The 18,598-nt window shown below is 38.5% G+C and overlaps 1 protein-coding gene and 1 pseudogene across 2 annotated transcripts in view; one reads left to right on the forward strand and one right to left on the reverse strand.

Annotated features, from left to right (window-relative positions):
- The window catches only part of RPA1 (replication protein A1), a 71,669-nt gene that overhangs the window by 32,588 nt on the left and 20,483 nt on the right, over positions 1–18,598 (reverse strand). For both annotated transcript variants that reach the window (XM_032846678.1, XM_032846677.1), the window contains exon 5: positions 9,860–9,948. In XM_032846678.1, the coding sequence (XP_032702569.1) occupies positions 9,860–9,948 (89 nt within the window). The remainder of the gene's footprint in view (positions 1–9,859; positions 9,949–18,598) is intronic.
- On the forward strand, positions 309–693 carry LOC116860613 (annotated as a pseudogene).

Below are 18,598 nucleotides of genomic sequence, written 5' to 3' on the forward strand. Positions count from 1 at the left end.
CATTTTTTCAAAGAAGAGATACAGAGAGCAGAAACACATGAAAGGATATTCAACATCACTCATCATTCAGGAAATGCAAATCATAACTATAATGAGAACGACTTCACACCAGTCAGAATGGCTAAAATAAAAAAACACAAGAAACAACAAGTGTTGGCGAGAATGTAGAGAAGAAGGAACCCTTGTGCACTGTTGGTGGGAAGGCAACTGGTGCAGCCACTCTGGACAACAGCATGGAGGTTCCTCAAAAATGAACCACCAGGACACACACAGGGAAAGGAGAGCTAGGAGGTGACCAAAGCCACATAATGTCAGTAGTTCATTCGTCTGCCCTTGCCAAATGGGTCATGTGGAAGGTGACTGGAAGGGCAATGCAAAAAAACAGCTAACGTGAGAGTGACCAGGCTTATTCTGGATCCCTATGTATTAAAGTATTTTAATAAGTGAAAAGCCTACTTCGTTCATGATGCTCTTCAGCTGTGCATAGTTGGGGATGCTGTGCTTCTCAAAGCTCTACCTGTCTCATGAATAAAGCACATGAAACATGAACGGGCCAAAGTCATTTTCAAAGTTGGATAAATCATAGGTCCAGTGACTGGAAAACCCCATGCAGGAAGCTATCTGGAAAGCCCAGTCAGCCTGGAAACCACCTGCCTAACCAAAAATCTGGAAGAACAGCTCTTAGCACAGTGAAGAAGGATTGGAAGGAGCCAAAGGGAAAGATGGATGTTTACTTTATGGAAAAAGACATTTTTCTAAGTTTCAATACAAAAATGTTCAATTTCTCTTCTAGTATTTATGGAACAGCTAAAAGTAAGTGAAGGAAAGGTTTTGTTAAAATTTTTCATAAAAGTTTAAGGTCATGTTTTAAATTTCCTTTTGACTGGATATACTTTTCTCTTACAGTAAGTGTGCCTAGTGATCTCCTGTATTGTTTTGTAAACTCATTGTTTTAGAAGGTGTCATCTTTTCTCATTCAAAGGATTCTTGAATTTATCTTAGAATCTTTATTTGGGAAGGACAAAACCTTTTGATATCATAAAACAGATAAGATCACATTAAGTATTTCTGATGGTATATATTTGATGTTAATTTAAATTTTTTTCTTTGATTTAACTAATTACAAGTAGAAATAATCAACAGTCTGATTGGGGGCAGACTTTATCAGATTAAAGTCTTCATTAATACAAATGTTCACACATAGAAAAGTAAAAAAAAAAAAAAAAGAATAGAGATACCATATGATCCAGTAATTCCACTACTGGATATTTACCCCAAGAAAATACTAATTTGAAAAGATATGTGCATGCCGATGCTTAGTGTAGCATTATTTACAAAAGTCAAATTATGGAAGCAATCCAAGTCTCCACTGATAGAGGAATGGATTAAGAAAATGGGGCACTGGGGCACCTGGGTGGCTTAGATGGCTAAACATCTGCCTTTGGCTTAGGTCATGATCTCCAGGTCCTGGGATCGAGCCCCACATCAGGCTCCCAGCTCAGAGAGGAGTCTGCTTCTCCCTCTCCTTCTCCCTCTGCTTGCGCTCTTTGTCTCTCTCTCTCTCAAATAAATAAAAATCTTAAAAAAAAAAAGAAAGAAAATGTGGCATTATTCAGCCACACACAAAAATCTTGCCATTTGCAACAACATGGATTGAGTTAGAAAATCTAATGCTAAGTGAAATTAGTCAGAGAAAGGCAAGTATCATATCATAGGATGTCACTCATATGGGGAATTTAGGAAACAAAACAAATGAATAAAGAAAAAAAGGGAAAAACCAAAAACCAGACTCTTAACTATGGAGAACAAACTGACGGTTACCACAAGGGAGGGTGGGTGGGTGGATGGGGGAAATAGGGAATGGGGACTAAGAGTACACTTATCATGATAAGCACTGAAAAATGTACAGAACTGCTGAATCACTATATTGTACACCTGAAACTAATAAAACACTGTAGGTGAACTATACTGGAATTAAAATTTTAAAAAATTAACTGAAAATTACAATGACTGAGAAAAAGAACATACCAAACAGGATTAATAGCAGATGAAACAAGATTAGTAAAGGGATCAGTGAATCTGAATGCCCAGCAATAAAATTATACAAAATAAAAAAGAAGAAAAAACAAAACAAAACAAACAAAAACCCAGCACCCATGAACTATAAGACAACTTCAAGCAGCATATATATATAAAATTGGAGACTCAAAGGATGGGGAAGACATTTAAGAAATAATGGCCAAAAAACTTCCAAATTTGATGAAAATTATACACGTAGAGATCCAAGAAGTTCCATGAACATCAAGACAAAAGACAAAGAAAATGACACCAAGGTATATCACAATCAAATTGCTCAAAACTAATGACAGAAAATTGTAAAATGGTCAGCGAAAAAGTCATGTTAAGAACAGAGACAAAGATAGAGATGATCACAGACTTCTCATGGGGTAACATGAAAGCAAGAGGACATCTTCAAAATACACAGAAGAAAAATCTAGGGGCACCTGGGTGACTCAGTTGGTTAAGCAGCCAGTTATGTGCTGCCTTTTGATTGACTCGGGTCATAATCTCAGGGTCCTGGGACTGAGCCCCTCATTGGGCTCCGCAGTCAGCAGGGAATCTGCTTCAGGATTCTCTCTCCCTCTGTCCCCATCCCTCTAAAATAAATAAGCCAATCTAAGAAAGAAAGAAAGCAAAGGAGGGAGGGAGGGAAGGAGGGAGGGAGGATGAATCTACCTGGAATTCTATGCCTAGCAAAAATGTCTTTCAGAGTCAAAGGTAAAATATTTTTCAGACCTAAAAAGCTGAAAGAATTCATGACTTGCAGATCTCCACTACAAGAAAGGCTAAATAACAGTGGAAGATATCAATCCAGACAACAGAAATGGCAACTACATAAGTAAATATATAAGATATTAAGTAAATCTCTTTAAAAGATAACTAAACTAAAACAATAACAATGTACCAAGAGGCTTATAACATAGGTAAGATGTGTGACAAGCATAGCACAAGACCTGGGAGGGAAGAGAAAAAAGTAAGATTCTTACACTGTATGTGAAGTGGTATAGCATCACTCAAAGACAGACCCTGATAAGTTAAAGTGCATATTATAAGCCTTAAACAAACCACCAAAAACAGCAAAATACAGACAATAGTAAATAAGTCCACAAAGGAAATAAAAGGAATCACAAAAAATATTCAACCCAAAAGAAGGCAGGAAAGGGGGGGGGGAATCCCCAGATGGGATAAATAAAAAACAAATAGCAAGATGTCAGACTTAAACTAACCATGGCAATAACTAGATTAAATATAAACGGTCTGAACACCCTAGTTAAAATGTAGAAATTATCAAACTGGATAAAAGAGCAAAACCCACTTATACTCTGCTTATAAGAAATACAGTTAATATAGGTGAACAGTTAAAGGATGAAAAGAGATATACCAAGCTAAACTAATTAAAAGAAAAATTTTAAAAAGTTATATATATATACACTTTTTCAAACCTGATTCTCTAGGATTTTTATTATCAAAAACAAAGTGGTTATATTAATAGCAAAGATTTTAAAGCACAGAATTTTGTTAATGATAACGTCATTTCATAATGATAAAGAAGTCAGTTCATAAAAAGAACGTAATAATCCTAAATGTTTAATGCTCTTACTAACAGAGTTTCAGAATACATGAAGCAAAACCTAATACAACCTCAAGGAAAAAAATAGAGAAATCCACAGTTATAGTCAGAGATTCCAAATCCTTCTCAATAACTGATAGAAGAAGTCAACAGAAAATCAGTACTTGAACAACTACGATCAACCAACTTGACTTAACTGACATTTATTTATTTTATAGGACACTGTGTCCAACAACAGAAAACAAATTCTTCTCAAGTACACACAAAATTTACCACAAGAGATCACAACTTGGGACAATAAAATAACAGGATTCAGGTCACATAACATATGGTACTTACCCATAGTCGAACTAAATTATATATCAATAATAGAAAGATCTCTGGAAAAATCTCTAAATACTTGAAACTAAATGTACATAAAAGTAATATAATGTTAAAGAAGAAATTAAAAGGGAAATTAGAAAGTATTTGAACAGAATAAAACCTGTAACACCAGAACTTGCTTGACGCCGTTAAAGCAGTGCTTAAGGGTAAATTTTTAACACTAAACAACTCTAATTTTAGAAAAGAAGAAAGGTCTCAAATCAATGAGCCCAGCATTCACATATAGCAATGGAAAGAAAGAACACAGTAAAATGCAAGGTAAAGAGAGGTAAGTAAACATTACAGATCAAGGCATAAAAAAAATCAACAGTATAGATAATATAAAAAGAGGGGAAAAAAAACCTCAATGAAACCAAAAGCTGGTTCTGTGAAAAGATCCATAAGACTGATAAATCATTTAGCTAGACTGCTAAAGAAAAAAAAAAAAAAAAAAAAAGGAACACAAATGATCAACATCAGGTATGAGAGAAGTGACATCACCACAGATTCTACAGACACTAAAAGGCTAATAATGGACATTTTATTCACATTATCAAATATGATAATTTCTGCCACTTAATTGGGGTTTATCAGACGATTTACTTTTATTTATTTATTTATTTAAAATTTTATTTTTAAGGGGCGCCTAGGTGGCTCAGTGGGTTAAACCTCTGCCTTTGGCTCAGGTCATGATCTCAGGGTCCTGGGATCAAGCACCGCGTTGGACTCACTGCTCAGCAGGGAGACTGCTTCCTCCCCCCATCCCCGCCTGCCTCTCTGCCTACTTGTGATCCCTCTCTGTCAAATAAATTAATACAATCTTAAAAAAATTTTATTTTTAAGTAATCTCTGTGCCCAATATAGGACTTGACTTTACAACCCTGAGATCAAGAGTCACATGTTCTACCAATTGAGCAAGCCAAGCACCCCTAGCCTGTTTACATTTATGCAGGCCAATAAATCCAACAACTTATGTGACATGGTTGAATTCCTTAAAACACAATCTACTACAACTTACTCAAAAAGAAACAGATTATCTGGATAACCCTACATATATCTGCTAAAAAAACAAACAAACTGCATTTGTAGTGGAAAACGTTTCTAAAAAAATGTATCAGCCCCAGGTAGCTTCATTGGGAAACTCTACTAAACATTTTAAGTAAGAAGTAATAATTCTACATAAACTATTTTAGAAAATCTAAGAGGGAACACTTTTTTTGAAAGATTTTATTTATTTATTTGAGAGAGAGAGCTTAAGAGGGGGGAGGGTCAGAGGGAGAAGCAGACTCCCCACTGAGCAGGTATCCCAATGCAGGACTTGATGCTGGGACTCCAGGATCATGACCTGAGCTGAAGGCAGCTGCCCAACCAACTGAGCCACCCAGGTGTTCCCGAGGGAATACTTTCTAACTCATTCTATGTGGCCAGGATACTATGACACCAAAATTAGACAAGGGTATTGTAAGAAAATTACAGCCCGATATCCCTCATAATACAGACATAAAAATTTCCAATCAAATCAAATCAAATGGTTAAATCAAGAAAGTTCAGCAAATGAAATCCAACAATATATAAAAAGTATAAATAGATCATGATGATAAAACTTACCCCAGAAACTACAAATTGGTTTAGCATTCAAAAATCACTGAATATAACTCACATTAACCAATAAAAAAGGAAAAACTGTATGATCATCAATAGACACAGAAAAAACATTTGACAAAATTTACCATCTATTCCTGATAAAAACCCTCAGCAAACTAGGAATTGAAAATAAACTTCTTCCTACTGATAAGAATCTACAAAAAACCTATAGCCAACAAAACACTTAATGGAAAAAGACAATGCTATCTCCCTAAAAACAGGTACAAGAAATAATGACTAATAAAGCTAAATATTTTGGGGGGGCACCTGGATGGCTCATTCGCCTTCAGCTCAGGTCATGATCCCAGGGTCCTGGGATCGAGTCCTGCTCAGGGCTCCCTGCTCAGTGGGAAGCCTGCTTCTTCTTCTCCCACTCCCTCTACTTGTGTTCCCTCTCTATCTGTCGAAAAAATAAATAAAATCTTTAAAAAAAAAAAGCAGCTAAGTATTTTTTTTTTTGGTTATGTACTGGCCATTTGTTTTCTCCACAGAGAACACCTTCTTCTCATCAAATGCCTGATGCCTGCTTGCTTTCCTACTGGAGTATTTTTCCTTGGAAAAAATAATTTCAACACCAATACCAAAGAGTACAAAAAATAATTTCCTCTTGTAAAAAAAATTCAGTAAATATTAAAGATATTAATCTTTTGTCAGTCCCATCTTTTTTTTTTTTTAAAGATTTTATTTATTTATTTGACAGATCACAAGTAGGCAGAGAGGCAGGCAGAGGGTGGGGGGAAGCAGGCTCCCTGCTAAGCAGAGAGCTTGATGCAGGGCTTGATCCCAGGACCCTGGGATCATGACCTGAGCCGAAGGCTGTTTTGTTTTTTTAAAGTAAATTCTACCCCCAGTGTGGCTCAAACTCACCACCATGGATCCAGTCACATGCTCTACTGACTGAGCCAGCCAGGAGACCCTATCAATCCTATCTTTTTTAACATTTTAACCTATTTAAGTTCACATACCTTTCTATTTTTACCACGCAAATTTTTTTTTATTTCCTTGTATTCAAATATTCATTGTGAATTATCCCAATCCATACGCAGCCCCATTGTCTTTACTATTTTCTATGGTTTCATTTTCTAACTTTTATTTGTTTATTTGAGACAGAGACAGAGAAAGCACAAGAAGGTGAAGGGGGACAAGAAAACTCCCTGCTGAGTGGGGAGCCTGAGCAGGGCTCCACCCTAGCACCCCAAGATCATGACCGGAATTGAAATCAGATGCTTAACCAACTGAGCCACCCAGGTGCCCATCTTTTTCTACCTTAAAAAAAAAAAAAAAAAAACACAAAAAACAAAAAAACCTCTGGTGGGCACCTGGGTGTTCAGTCGGTCAAGCGTCTGCCTTTGGCTCGGGTTATGATCCCAGGGTCCTGGGATCGAACCCTACATCAGGCTCCCTGCTCAGCAGAGAGCCTGCTTCTTCCTCCTCCCTCTGCTGCTTGCCCTGGTTGTGTGTCCTTTCTCTCTCTCTGTCAAATAAATAAAATCTTTTTTAAAAAATCTGGAATTTATTTTGGTGAACAGCGAGGCTCTAGTTTTTTGTTTTTTGTTTTTTAAAGTGGGCTCTATACCTAACATGGGGCTCGAACTCATGACCATGAGATCAAGCGTCATATGCTCTACTGACTGAGACAGTCAGGTGCCTCTTTTTATTTTTATTTATTTATTTTTTAATTTTATTTTTATTAGGCTTGGTGGGGGGCAGATAAGCCATCTCCTTTCACAGGATTCTTTGCCTTTCTCTAGAACGATCATTGTCTCTTATTTAAAGTAATTAAATTTTTCTCATTTCATTGGGTCTTTTTGTATATTTTCACAAGAAAATAAAACTCTGGGGCGCCTGGGTGGCTCAGTGGGTTAAAGTCTCTGCCTTCGGCTCAGGTCATGGTCTCAGGGTCCTGGGATTGAGCCCTGCATCGGGCTCTCTGCTCGGCAGGGAACCTGTTTCCTCCTCTCTCTCTGCCTGCCTCTCCGCCTACTTGTGATCTCTCTGTCAAATAAATAAATAAAATCTTTAAAAAAATAAAATAAAACTCAGTCAACAGATAATCACTGCTGAGAGGATTCTGAGAAGATGGCAGGGTAAGAAGTACCAGTATAGATTTTACCTCTCAATCTAGAGTATAATTGCACTGGCAGAACCGGTCTGATAGAACTATAGAATCTGAGAGTCTACGGAAGGCTTGCAACTCCCAGGAGAAGATCTGGATGGTAAACTGTGATCAATTCCAGCTCTTAGGGCAGTAACCCTGGAGCCACAGCTAAGTGGCAGGCTGCAGTGCACCTGTTCCTACAGCAGCTTGCACAGTGGGGAATGAGGCAGGCAAAATGGACCCTGCCCTCCAAATATTAGGGATCTGTTCTCTTAAAGCTGCTTTTGATCACAGAGGGGCAAACAAAGAGGCAGGTGGCCACTGTTGTTGCCCTTTATTTAATAAAAATATAAAATAAAAATAAAAGTTAGGCACCAGGGACATAGCAAAGAATAAACAAATAATGGTCTCCACCTTCATGGAGTTTACTCATGGCCTGGCAATAAACACAGAAATTATTCTAATGACTGCTGGTATGCTGAGTGCTATCAAAAAAATACAGATAATATGCTTTACATTTTTTTATTTTATTAGTTTTTTAAAGATTTTATTTTTAAGCAATTTCTACACCCAATCTGGGGCTCAAACTCACAACCTCAAGATCAAGGGTTGCATATCCTACTGCCTGAGCCAGCCAGGAGCACTTGATTTATATATTTTTTTCCCAAGATTTTTTTTTTTTCCTCAATTGAGTAAACTCTACCCCCAGCATGGAACTCAAACTTATGACCCTGAGACCAAGAGTCACATGTTCTGCTGACTGAGCCAGCCAGGTGCCCCTTGCTTTACAATTTCAAAAAACTAACTAATTAAATAAATAAATAAATACATACAAAAACGTGCATTTAAGAAAGCACATTTCTCATTAACATTCCTCTATATATTTGCTTTTTTTTTCCAAGTTTTATTTATTTAAGTAATCTCTACTAGACCCAAAGTGTCTACCTCAAACTCATGACCCCGAGATCAAAAGTCACACATTCCTCCGATTAAGCCAGCCAGATGCCCCTATGTATTTATTTTTAATCTATTATAAATGGGATATTTTTCCATTACATTCTCTAACTTTTCCTCTTTTCCTAATGTGAGCTTGTGATATTGTGATATAACAAGTATTTTTTGGCCTTCATCCACGGATCCTGGCAAAGAGCTCTTGAAACCCTTATAATTTCCAAAGTGATAAGAGGAATCCAGGCAGTTTATTTATAGGAAACCCATTTCAATCACACCTGAGTGTCAGTGAAGTGACTTCTGGAAAGCCCCTAAGGATGGGGATGGTTGCCAGGGGAACCAACCATGTGATTAGAGTTCGAACTTTCAGCACCCACCCCCCACCTCTGAGGAGAGAAGAGGGATTAGAGGTTGAACCAATTACCAATGACCAATGATTATTAAAATCATGTCTAACTAAGGAGGCCTCCTTAACAGCCAGAAGGATGGGGCTTGGGAGCTTCTGTTGGTGAAGACATGGCAGTGCTGGGAGGACAGTGTACCCCGAGAGAGTACAGAAACTCTGCACCCCTTCCCACACGCCTTGCCCAGTACACCCCTTCTAGCCGGCTGCTCTCTTGAGTTCTCTGAGCTACTCTCGCTCATTAATCTAATTGAACCTGAGGAGGAGGTTGTGGGAAACTCCAATTTTCAGCCAGTTGGCCAGAAGCACAAATAACTACCTAGGACCTTTGACTGGCATCTGAACTGAGGTTTGGGGGTAACAGAGGGGTGTGGAGGCAGCCCTGTGGGCCTCAGTCTTTACCTGTGGAATCTGATGCTAAATTCAGATAGAGAGTATCATAACTAAACTGAATTGTAGGACAACCGGCGGTGTCCGTGGAAAATGAGAGAATTGCTTAATGTGGGACAAACCCCACACTTCTGGTGACAGACAAGCCAAAAGTATGAAAGAAGCTGTACACAGAGAAAAACAGAGGAGAGGGTTTTCCTCCGGAGTCCTACTATCATTTCTTTAGCACTGAAAATCCTGAAAGATTAACCTGGTTCCTAAACCCCCAAATCACTAGTCTTAGTAAGACCAACAAATCAAACTGAACCCAAAAGGTAGAATTCTGGATCTATAAAGAGGTATTGAACTGAGAGCTACAACCTATAAAAAAGAATTTTACCTTCATTATAGGGCACAGGATTGCCAATCTTTAATCCAACGGCTTCAGCTGATTTCAAAATGTTTAACTCCATCAAAATAACTACTCTCCTATGAAGGCAAAGAAATAGAAACAAGTTAGAAAAAAATGAATTCAGAAGCCCTTCAAATGACAAGCTACTTAAAAAGCTTTCCCCCAATAATCATTTCGATAAAACGATTTCCGTTCGTCAACGGGTTTTCATTACTGAATAACTTGAGAAAGATATGATATCAATTCCTATGTAAATATTTTCCTTAATCTTTCACTGCATCCTTACCAAGGCTTTTTATGATTGCAGGGTTTTCATTTTCCATCTAGTTCTTTAATTAAAATGCAGTGTCCTTACCACAAACCATATCTTCAAGGAGCAAATGACACGATCAGAATTTAGATTAAACACAATAATATGTGGCACAACAAAAGATGATCTGTTTTCAGAAACATATACTTACCTAAACAATTACCTTTGCCCAGTGAAAAAATTATGCCTGTAACTATTTTTTAATATAATTATTATCTAAGAACCTAAGAGTTCTTTCACCTACTGTTGACTCTGATTAAAACCTTTCAATAGGGGCACCTGGGTAGCTCAGTGGGTTAAGCCTCTGCCTTCGGCTCAGGTCATGATCCCAGAGTCCTGGGATCGAGCCCCACATCAGGCTCTCTGCTCAGCAGGGAGCCTGGTTCCCCCTCTCTCTCTGCCTGCTGCTCTGCCTACTTGTGATCTCTGTCAAATAAATAAATAAAATCTTAAAAAAATAAAATAAAACCTTTCAATAACTTCCCAAGAACCTTAGCCCCAAAATAAAACCTTTCCCACACAGCTTACAAGGCTCTGTGTGATCTGGCCTTGCCAGTCTCTTTCCAGCTCATCTCATCACTGAGATGTTCTGCTCTCCAGCCATTCTGCTTGCTTTCGGCTTCTGGTTTGCGCCACACTCTCTCTTGCCACAAAGCCTTTGTACATGCCGCTCACTGACTGGCATGGCCTTCTCTCACTCTGCCCTCAGCTAGAGCTCGTTTTTTGCTCTCATCTCAAACCACTTCTTCAAGAGACACTTCCTTCATCTTTAGCATAGATTGGATTTCTGTTATACTTTTCTCTACAGTCATGACTTCTTTCCTTCACATCACTTCTCTCGGGTTTAATTAATATATATTAATATAGAATTATGAACATACACTTTGTGTTGGTTTAACTACATATATATATATATTTTATACACCCTTCATTTCATTATTATCAATCTCTCCTACCAGATGGCACTTTCAGCATAAGTAGATGGCCTCCAGGTATCCACAGCTTATCCACAGCTGTTGCTCACTACGGACTTGAATGACAATGTCATGATCATGTGTGTATTTGAAAAAGAAATGAAGCATGAAGAAGGAATTTGAAGGGAACACACTGGAGGCAGGGAGACCAAAAGGTGGTGGCCTCTATTAGAGTCATGGCAATGGTGATGAAAAGAAGTGGATGGTTTAAAGCAATATATACATATTTTTTTAGGATTTTATTTATTTATTTGAGAGAGAGAGAGCACGTGCACAAGTAGGGGGAGGGGCCAGGAGAGAGAAAGAGAGAAACTCAAGCAGACTTGGCACCAAGCACAGAGCCTGATGCGGGGCCCAATCCCACAACCCCAAGACCATGTCCAAGCAAAACCAAGAGGCAGACACTCAACCAACTGAGCCAACCAGGTACCCCTAGAGCAATATTTAAGCAATAACAAACCCAACTTCATCACGTATTCTTCAAATGGTCAAAATATAGTCTGATCGCTAGATTTTTGGATTTTTATATATAATTGGTGAGTTTCTGTTACCTTTATTGAGCTTTCATATCAAAGTTATATTACTTCAATAAAATAAGCTTGAAACTATTCCTGACAATTAGATATAGATTTGCTATAAAAACTATCTTATAGAAATATCTGGTAGAGGGGCGCCTGGGTGGCTCAGTCGCTGAAACGTCTGCCTTCGGCTCAGGTCATGATCCCAGAGTCTTGGGATCGAGACCCACATCGGGTTCCCTGGCTTGGCAGGAGGCCTGCTTCTCCCTCTCTCATTCCCCCTGCTTGTGTCCGCTCTCTCACTGTGTCTCTGTCAAATGAATAAATAAAATATAAAAAAAAAAAAAAGAAAGAAATATCTGGTAGATATTTACCTTCTAAAACTATCCAAATTACTCCAGGCTTATCAATAATTTAGCATTGGCTAAATACCAAAACCTAAGAGAAAATAAGCTCAAAAAATTAATTATATATATATATATATATATATGGATACATATATATATATCCTACTTAGCAAGATGAATCCAGCAGCAAATCAAAGGAACATACCAATATCTACTTACAGAAAACACAGATGACAGGGACACATTACAACTTTACAAAGATACAACCAGCAAAATCCAGACTGTGGGAAACTGCATGAGGCTGAAAGGTAAATGACCTGGTTTCTCTTTTTAATTTTAATCTCTCTCTCTCTCTCTTTTTTTTTTTTTTTTAAAGATTTCATTTATTTATTTGACAGGGAGAGAGAAGCAGATTCCCTGCTGAGCAGGGAGCCTGATGTGGGCCTCAATCCCTGGGATCAGGACCTGAGCCAAAGGCAGACACTTAACTGACTGAACCACCCAGGTGCCCCACCCTGGCTTCTTTAACAAATGAACAGTAAGGTGCTAACTAACTGGAATTTAAGTAAAAACTTAAAGCTACAAAAACAGACAAACAGTAAGGGAGAAAAAAGATAGTGGAGGAACCTACAGATTAAAAAGACTTAAAAGAAGTATCAACCTACTACAGTGTGAACTTTATTTTGGATCCTGATTCAGATGAAATTATTCACACAACACACACACACACACACACACACACACACGAAGAGCTGGAAACAATGCTGACAGGATATTTAATATTCCTGGTGTAAAATGGTATTTTTTTAAAAAAAGAGTTATCTTTTGGGTGCCTGGCTGGCTCAGTAGATAAAGCACATGACTTTTAATCTCAGGGCTGTGAGTCCAACCATGGAGACTACTTTAGAAAAATGATTAAATTAAATAAATAACAAGGGGCGCCTGGGTGGCTCAGTGGGTTAAGCCTCTGCCTTCAGCTCAGGTCATGATCTCAGGGTCCTGGGATCGAGCCCGACATCGGGCTCTCTGCTCAGTGGGGAGCCTGCTTCCCCTCTCTCTCTGCCTGCCTCTCTGCCTACCTGTGATCTCTGTCAAATAAATAAATAAAATCTTAAAAAAAATTTTTTTTATAAAATAAAATTAAATAAATAACAAAAAATGTTATCTTTTAAAGATATATACTAAGATATTTATGGATGAAATAATATGATGTCTGAGATTTGCTTCAAAGTTATAGAACAGGGTAGATGTGGAAGAGAGGTAGTATAACAAGACTAGTATCAGGTGATAATTTGAAGCTGGATGATGGGATACATGGGGTCACATATCATATTCCTTTTTTATTTTTAAAATTTTTTATTTAAATTCAACTTAGTTACCATATACTGTATTACTAGTTTCAGGGGAAGAATTCAGTGATTCATCAGTTGCATCTAACACCCAAGGCTCATTACATCCAGTCCCTCCTTAATGCCCATCACTCATTTAGCCCACTGCTCCACCCAGCTTCCCTCCAGCAACCCTCAGTTCCCATAACATATTTTTTAAAAAATTTTACTTATTCATTTAACAGAGAGAGAGCACAGGCAAGGGGAGCAACAGACGGAGGGAGAGGGAGAAGCAGGTTCCCCTCCGAGCAGGGAGCCCAATGTGAGACTTGATCTCAGAACCCTGGGATCATGACCTAAGCCAAAAGCAGACACTTAACCCACTGAGCCACCCAGGTGCCCCTCCATACCATATTGTTGAATGAAAAGACTTAGTATCAAATACTATATAAATTTAATGCAATTCCTTGCATTCCAGTGAGACTTTTGTTTTCTTCAGCTTGACTATGTAACTCTGGAATTCATATGGAAGAATAAAGAGAAGAGCAGCCAAGAAAATTTTGGGGGGAAAAAAGTAAAAGAAGACCTCACCTGAAGATACTAAGCTATTCTACAGATACTATTCTACTATACTAAACTATTCTACAGATGACACTTTAACTGAAAACACCATGGCAGATTTAATTACCTATGTTGGTGAGAAAAGAAACTGGAACCCTCATACACTGCTAGTGGGAATATAAATCAGTAGCCACTTTGGAAAACAGTCTGGTACTTCTTCAAAGATTTAATCATAAAGTTACCATATGACCCACAATTCCATTCCTAAATACATATATATAAAACGGAAAATGTCCACACAAAAACTTACACCCAAATGTCCATTGTGTTATTCTTTTTTTTAAATTTTATTTATTTTTTAAAATTTTATTTCTTTTAAAGATTTTATTTATTTATTTGACAGAGAGTGAGAGATCACAAGTAGGCAGAGAGGCAGTCAGAGAGAGGAGGAAGCAGGCTCCCCAGTGAGCAGAGAGCCTGATGCGGGGCTTAATCCCAGGATCATGACCTGAGCCGAAGGCAGAGGCTTTAAGCCACTGAGCCACCCAGGCACCCCCCATTGTGTTATTCTTAACAGCAAAAAGGTAGAAACCCAAATGTCCAAACAAATATGTAAACAAAATGTGACATACTCATAAAACAGAATATGATTTGCCCACACAAAGCAATGAATACTTGTACATGGCACAACATGGATAAACGTTGAAAACATTATGCTACATTAAAGCGGCCAGTCACAAGGGACCACATATTTTAGGATTTCATTTATATGAAATGTCTAGAATAAGCAAATCTGGAGAGAAAATAGATTAGTGGTTCTCTAGGGCTAGAAAGAATGGGGAGTTAGGGAGTGATAGCTAAAGGGTACAGGGTTTATTTTGTGGGTGATGAAATATTCTAAAATTAATTATGATAATGACTGCACAACTCTATCAACATATTATTATTTTTTTTAAAGATTTTATTTATTTGACAGAGAGAGATCACAAGTAGACAGAGAGGCAGGCAGAGAGAGAGAGAGAGAGGGAAGCAGTCTCTCTGCTGAGCAGAGAGCCCGATGCGGGACTCGATCCCAGGACCCTGAGACCATGACCCGAGCCGAAGGCAGTGGCCCAACCCACTGAGCCACCCAGGTGCCCAACATATCATTTTTTTTTTTAAAGATTTTATTTATTTATTTGACAGAGAGAGAGAGAGAGAGAGAGATCACAAGTAGGCAGAAAGAGGAGGAAGCAGGTTCCCTGCTGAGCAGAGAGCCCGATTCGGGCCTCGATCCCAGGACCCTGAGATCATGACCTGAGCCGAAGGCAGAGGTTTTAACCCACTGAGCCACCCAGGTGCCCTCTATCAACATATTAAAAACCATTCTAGGGGTGCCTGGGTGGCTCAGCTGGTTAAGAGACTGCCTTCAGCTCAAGTCATGATCCTGGAGTCCTGGGATTGATTCCCACATCAGGCTCTCTGCTTCTCCTGCTGACCTCTCTCCTCTCATGCGCACGTTCTCTCTCTCAAATAAATGAATAAAATCTTCAAAAAAATAAAAAATAATAAAAAAATAAAAATCATCCTATATTTTAAGTGGATGAATTGTAGCTGTATGTGAATTATATCTCAATAAAGCTGTTACTAAAAAAAAGAAAAAGAAAAAGAACAAGGGGTGCCTGGGTGGCTCAGTGGGTTAAAGCCTCTGCCTTTGGCCCAGGTCAAGATCTTGGGGTCCGGGGATTGAGCCCCACATCGGGCTCTCTGCTTGGCGGGAAGCCTGCTTCCTTCTCTCTCTCTGCCTGCCTCTCTGCCTACTTGTGATCTCTGTCAAATAAATAAATAAATAAATAAATCTTTAAAAAAAAGAAAGAGGGGCACCTGGGTGGCTCAGTGGGTTAAAGCCTCTGCCTTCGGCTCAGGTCATGATCCCAGGGTCCTGGGATTGAGCCCCGCATCGGGCTCTCTGCTCAGCGGGAAGCCTGCTTCCTCCTCTCTCTCTCTCTCTGCCTGCCTCTCTGCCTACTTGTAATCTCTGCCTGTCAAATAAATAAATAAATAATCTTAAAAAAAAAAAAAAGAAAGAAAGAAAAAGAACAAAAACTATGGCACTGATCATTATCAACAATAGCCAAACTATGGAAAGAGCCCAAATGCCCATCAACTGATAAATGGATAAAGAAGATATGTATGTATACCACACAGTATGTGTGGTATACACACAAAGAACTATTACTCAGCCATCAAAAAGAATGAAATCTTGGGGTGCCTGGCTGTCAGTGGGTTAGGCCTCTGCCTTCAGCTCAGGTCATGATCTCAGGGTCCTGGGATCGAGCCCCACGTCAGGCTCTCCACTCGGCGGGGAGCCTGCTTCTCCCCTCTCTCTCTGTCTGCCTCTCTACCTACTTGTGATCTCTGTCAAATAAATAAATAAATAAATAATCTTACAAAAAAAAAGGAAAAGAAATCTTGCCATTTTCAAAGATATATATGGAGCTAGAGTGTATCATACTAAACAAAAGAAGTCAGTCAGATAAAGAAAATACCGTATGACCTCACTGATATGTGGAATTTAAGAAACAAAACAGATGAACATATGGAAAGGCAAAAAAGAAAAAGAGAAGGAAGCAAACCATAAGAGACTCTAAAGTAGACAGAACAAACTGAGGGTAGAAAAAGGGAGGTGTGGGGAATGTGGGCATTAAGGAAGACACTCATTAGGATGAGCACTGGGTGTTATATGTAAGTGATGAATCCCTAAATTCTACTCCTGAAACCAGTATTACACTGTATGTTAACTAATCAGAGTGAATTTATTTATTTATTTATTTATTTATTTGAGAGAGAGAGAGAGAGAGAGAGAGAAAGAGCAATCAAGGAGGACGGACAGAAGGAGAAGGAGAAGCAGACGCCCTGTTGAACAGGGAGCCCCATGCAGGGCTTGATCCCAGGACTCTGGGATCATGACCTGAGCTCAAGGCCAGCACTTAATCGACTGAGGCACCCAGAATTTAAATAAAAATTGGAAACAAACAAAAAAAGAAATACCAAACGAATTTTGCAAGGTTGCTTCAACAATGTGAATATATATGGGACGCCTGGGTGGCTCAGCTGATCAAGTGTCCACCTCTTGATTTCAGCTCAGGTCATGATCCCAGGGTCCTGGGATCGAGCCCCACATTGGGCTCTGTGCTCAGCGGGGAGCCTGCTTCTCCCTCACTCTCCCTCTGTGCTCTCTCTCTCCTCTAAAAAAAAAAAAAGAAAGAAAGAAAGAAAAGAACTACAGATTCCATGAACATATGAAAAGACACTTTATCTCACTAGGGAAATATAAATTAAAATGATGATTAACAATTATTCGTAAAAATAAGAGTATCCGGTATGTTGATAAGGTTAAGGAAAAATAGGTTTTTTTGTTTTGTTGTGTTTTTTAGATATCAGCTTTTTGAGATATCACTCATACCATTCCACTTACCCAACCCTGGGAAAACACTAATCTGTTTTTTTGGATTTGCTCACTCAGAAATAAGCACTCTTACACAAAGTTAATGGGTAGATCAACTGGTATATTTTCTGCAAGACATGTCCTTTGACCCCCACAATACTAATTCAAGCAATCTAAGCTTCAGAAATAGCATGAGCGCATAAAGATAAACTGAAGCCCTGTATGGCATAAGCCTAAATGACCATCAAAAAAGTAAAGGGTAAATAAACTTGTACAAACACACACAGGTTCTCAACAGAAGAAAGAACACAAGACATGCCACCATTCTGACGTGGTGGAATAAAACAAAGCCCACAGGAGTGAAATTCTACCCCTGATTGGGGAATGAAGCCCAAGTTTTTGTACTCAACCCGAGCAAAGCTCTCTACCCTTTCCCATAACCAAACCTCAGAAGACAGGAAAATGGATAGAAAGCACCCCTCAGGCACTCCATGGTGGGCTGGAGTGGCAGATAACAGGTCCCATGTGGGAAGGTTGGCAGGGAGAGGCACCTGGCCTAAACTACGTCAAAACAAATATGAAGTCTGACAGAACTATCCACATCAAACACGAACAAGATAAAAAGAAATGACAAAGCAACAATGCAACATTTGAAAGTGTATAAAAATAAAAGGAACAAAGGAGGCAGAGACAATTAAAGAATCCGATCTAGAAGAAAGCATAATCCAAGAAAGGGAATAATACTTTCCAACAGTGGTTTGAGAAATAGGACTAAGAATTTAATGAAATAAAACTCAAAAGATGAGATAAAATAAGAGATTGGGAAGAAAAAGGGAGCTCAAGAAGTTAAGACAAAAGTAGAGCAAAAGTAATACCATTATACATCTAACACTTAAACATGATAAACGTCAAAAAACAGCAAGGAGAAAGGTAAGAACTGAACTACTATTATGTTGCAAAATCTTGACTTAATTCAATATATGCATTAGAAAAAAAGACCAAAGCAAACTGAAGACACAAAGGGAGGACAGTATATAAGTAAAATTTAAAGCTCAAATGAAATAGAAAATAGCATTATAGACTCTGCAGACTGAAAGGCATACCATATAACAGAAAAAAAAATAGTAATAACGACTGACATTAAGACAGAGCCTGGTTAAGTCACTGAACTTGAAACATAACCAAAGAATTTTTCCATTTAATTCATAGAATCTATTCAAGTTTTACCAACTATTTAAATGATGTCCTTATTAGCAAAAGGA

Source organism: Lontra canadensis, unplaced genomic scaffold (genome assembly GCF_010015895.1).
Source record: "Lontra canadensis isolate GAN:19392208 unplaced genomic scaffold, GSC_riverotter_1.0 scaffold180, whole genome shotgun sequence".
Lineage (NCBI taxonomy): Eukaryota > Metazoa > Chordata > Mammalia > Carnivora > Mustelidae > Lontra > Lontra canadensis.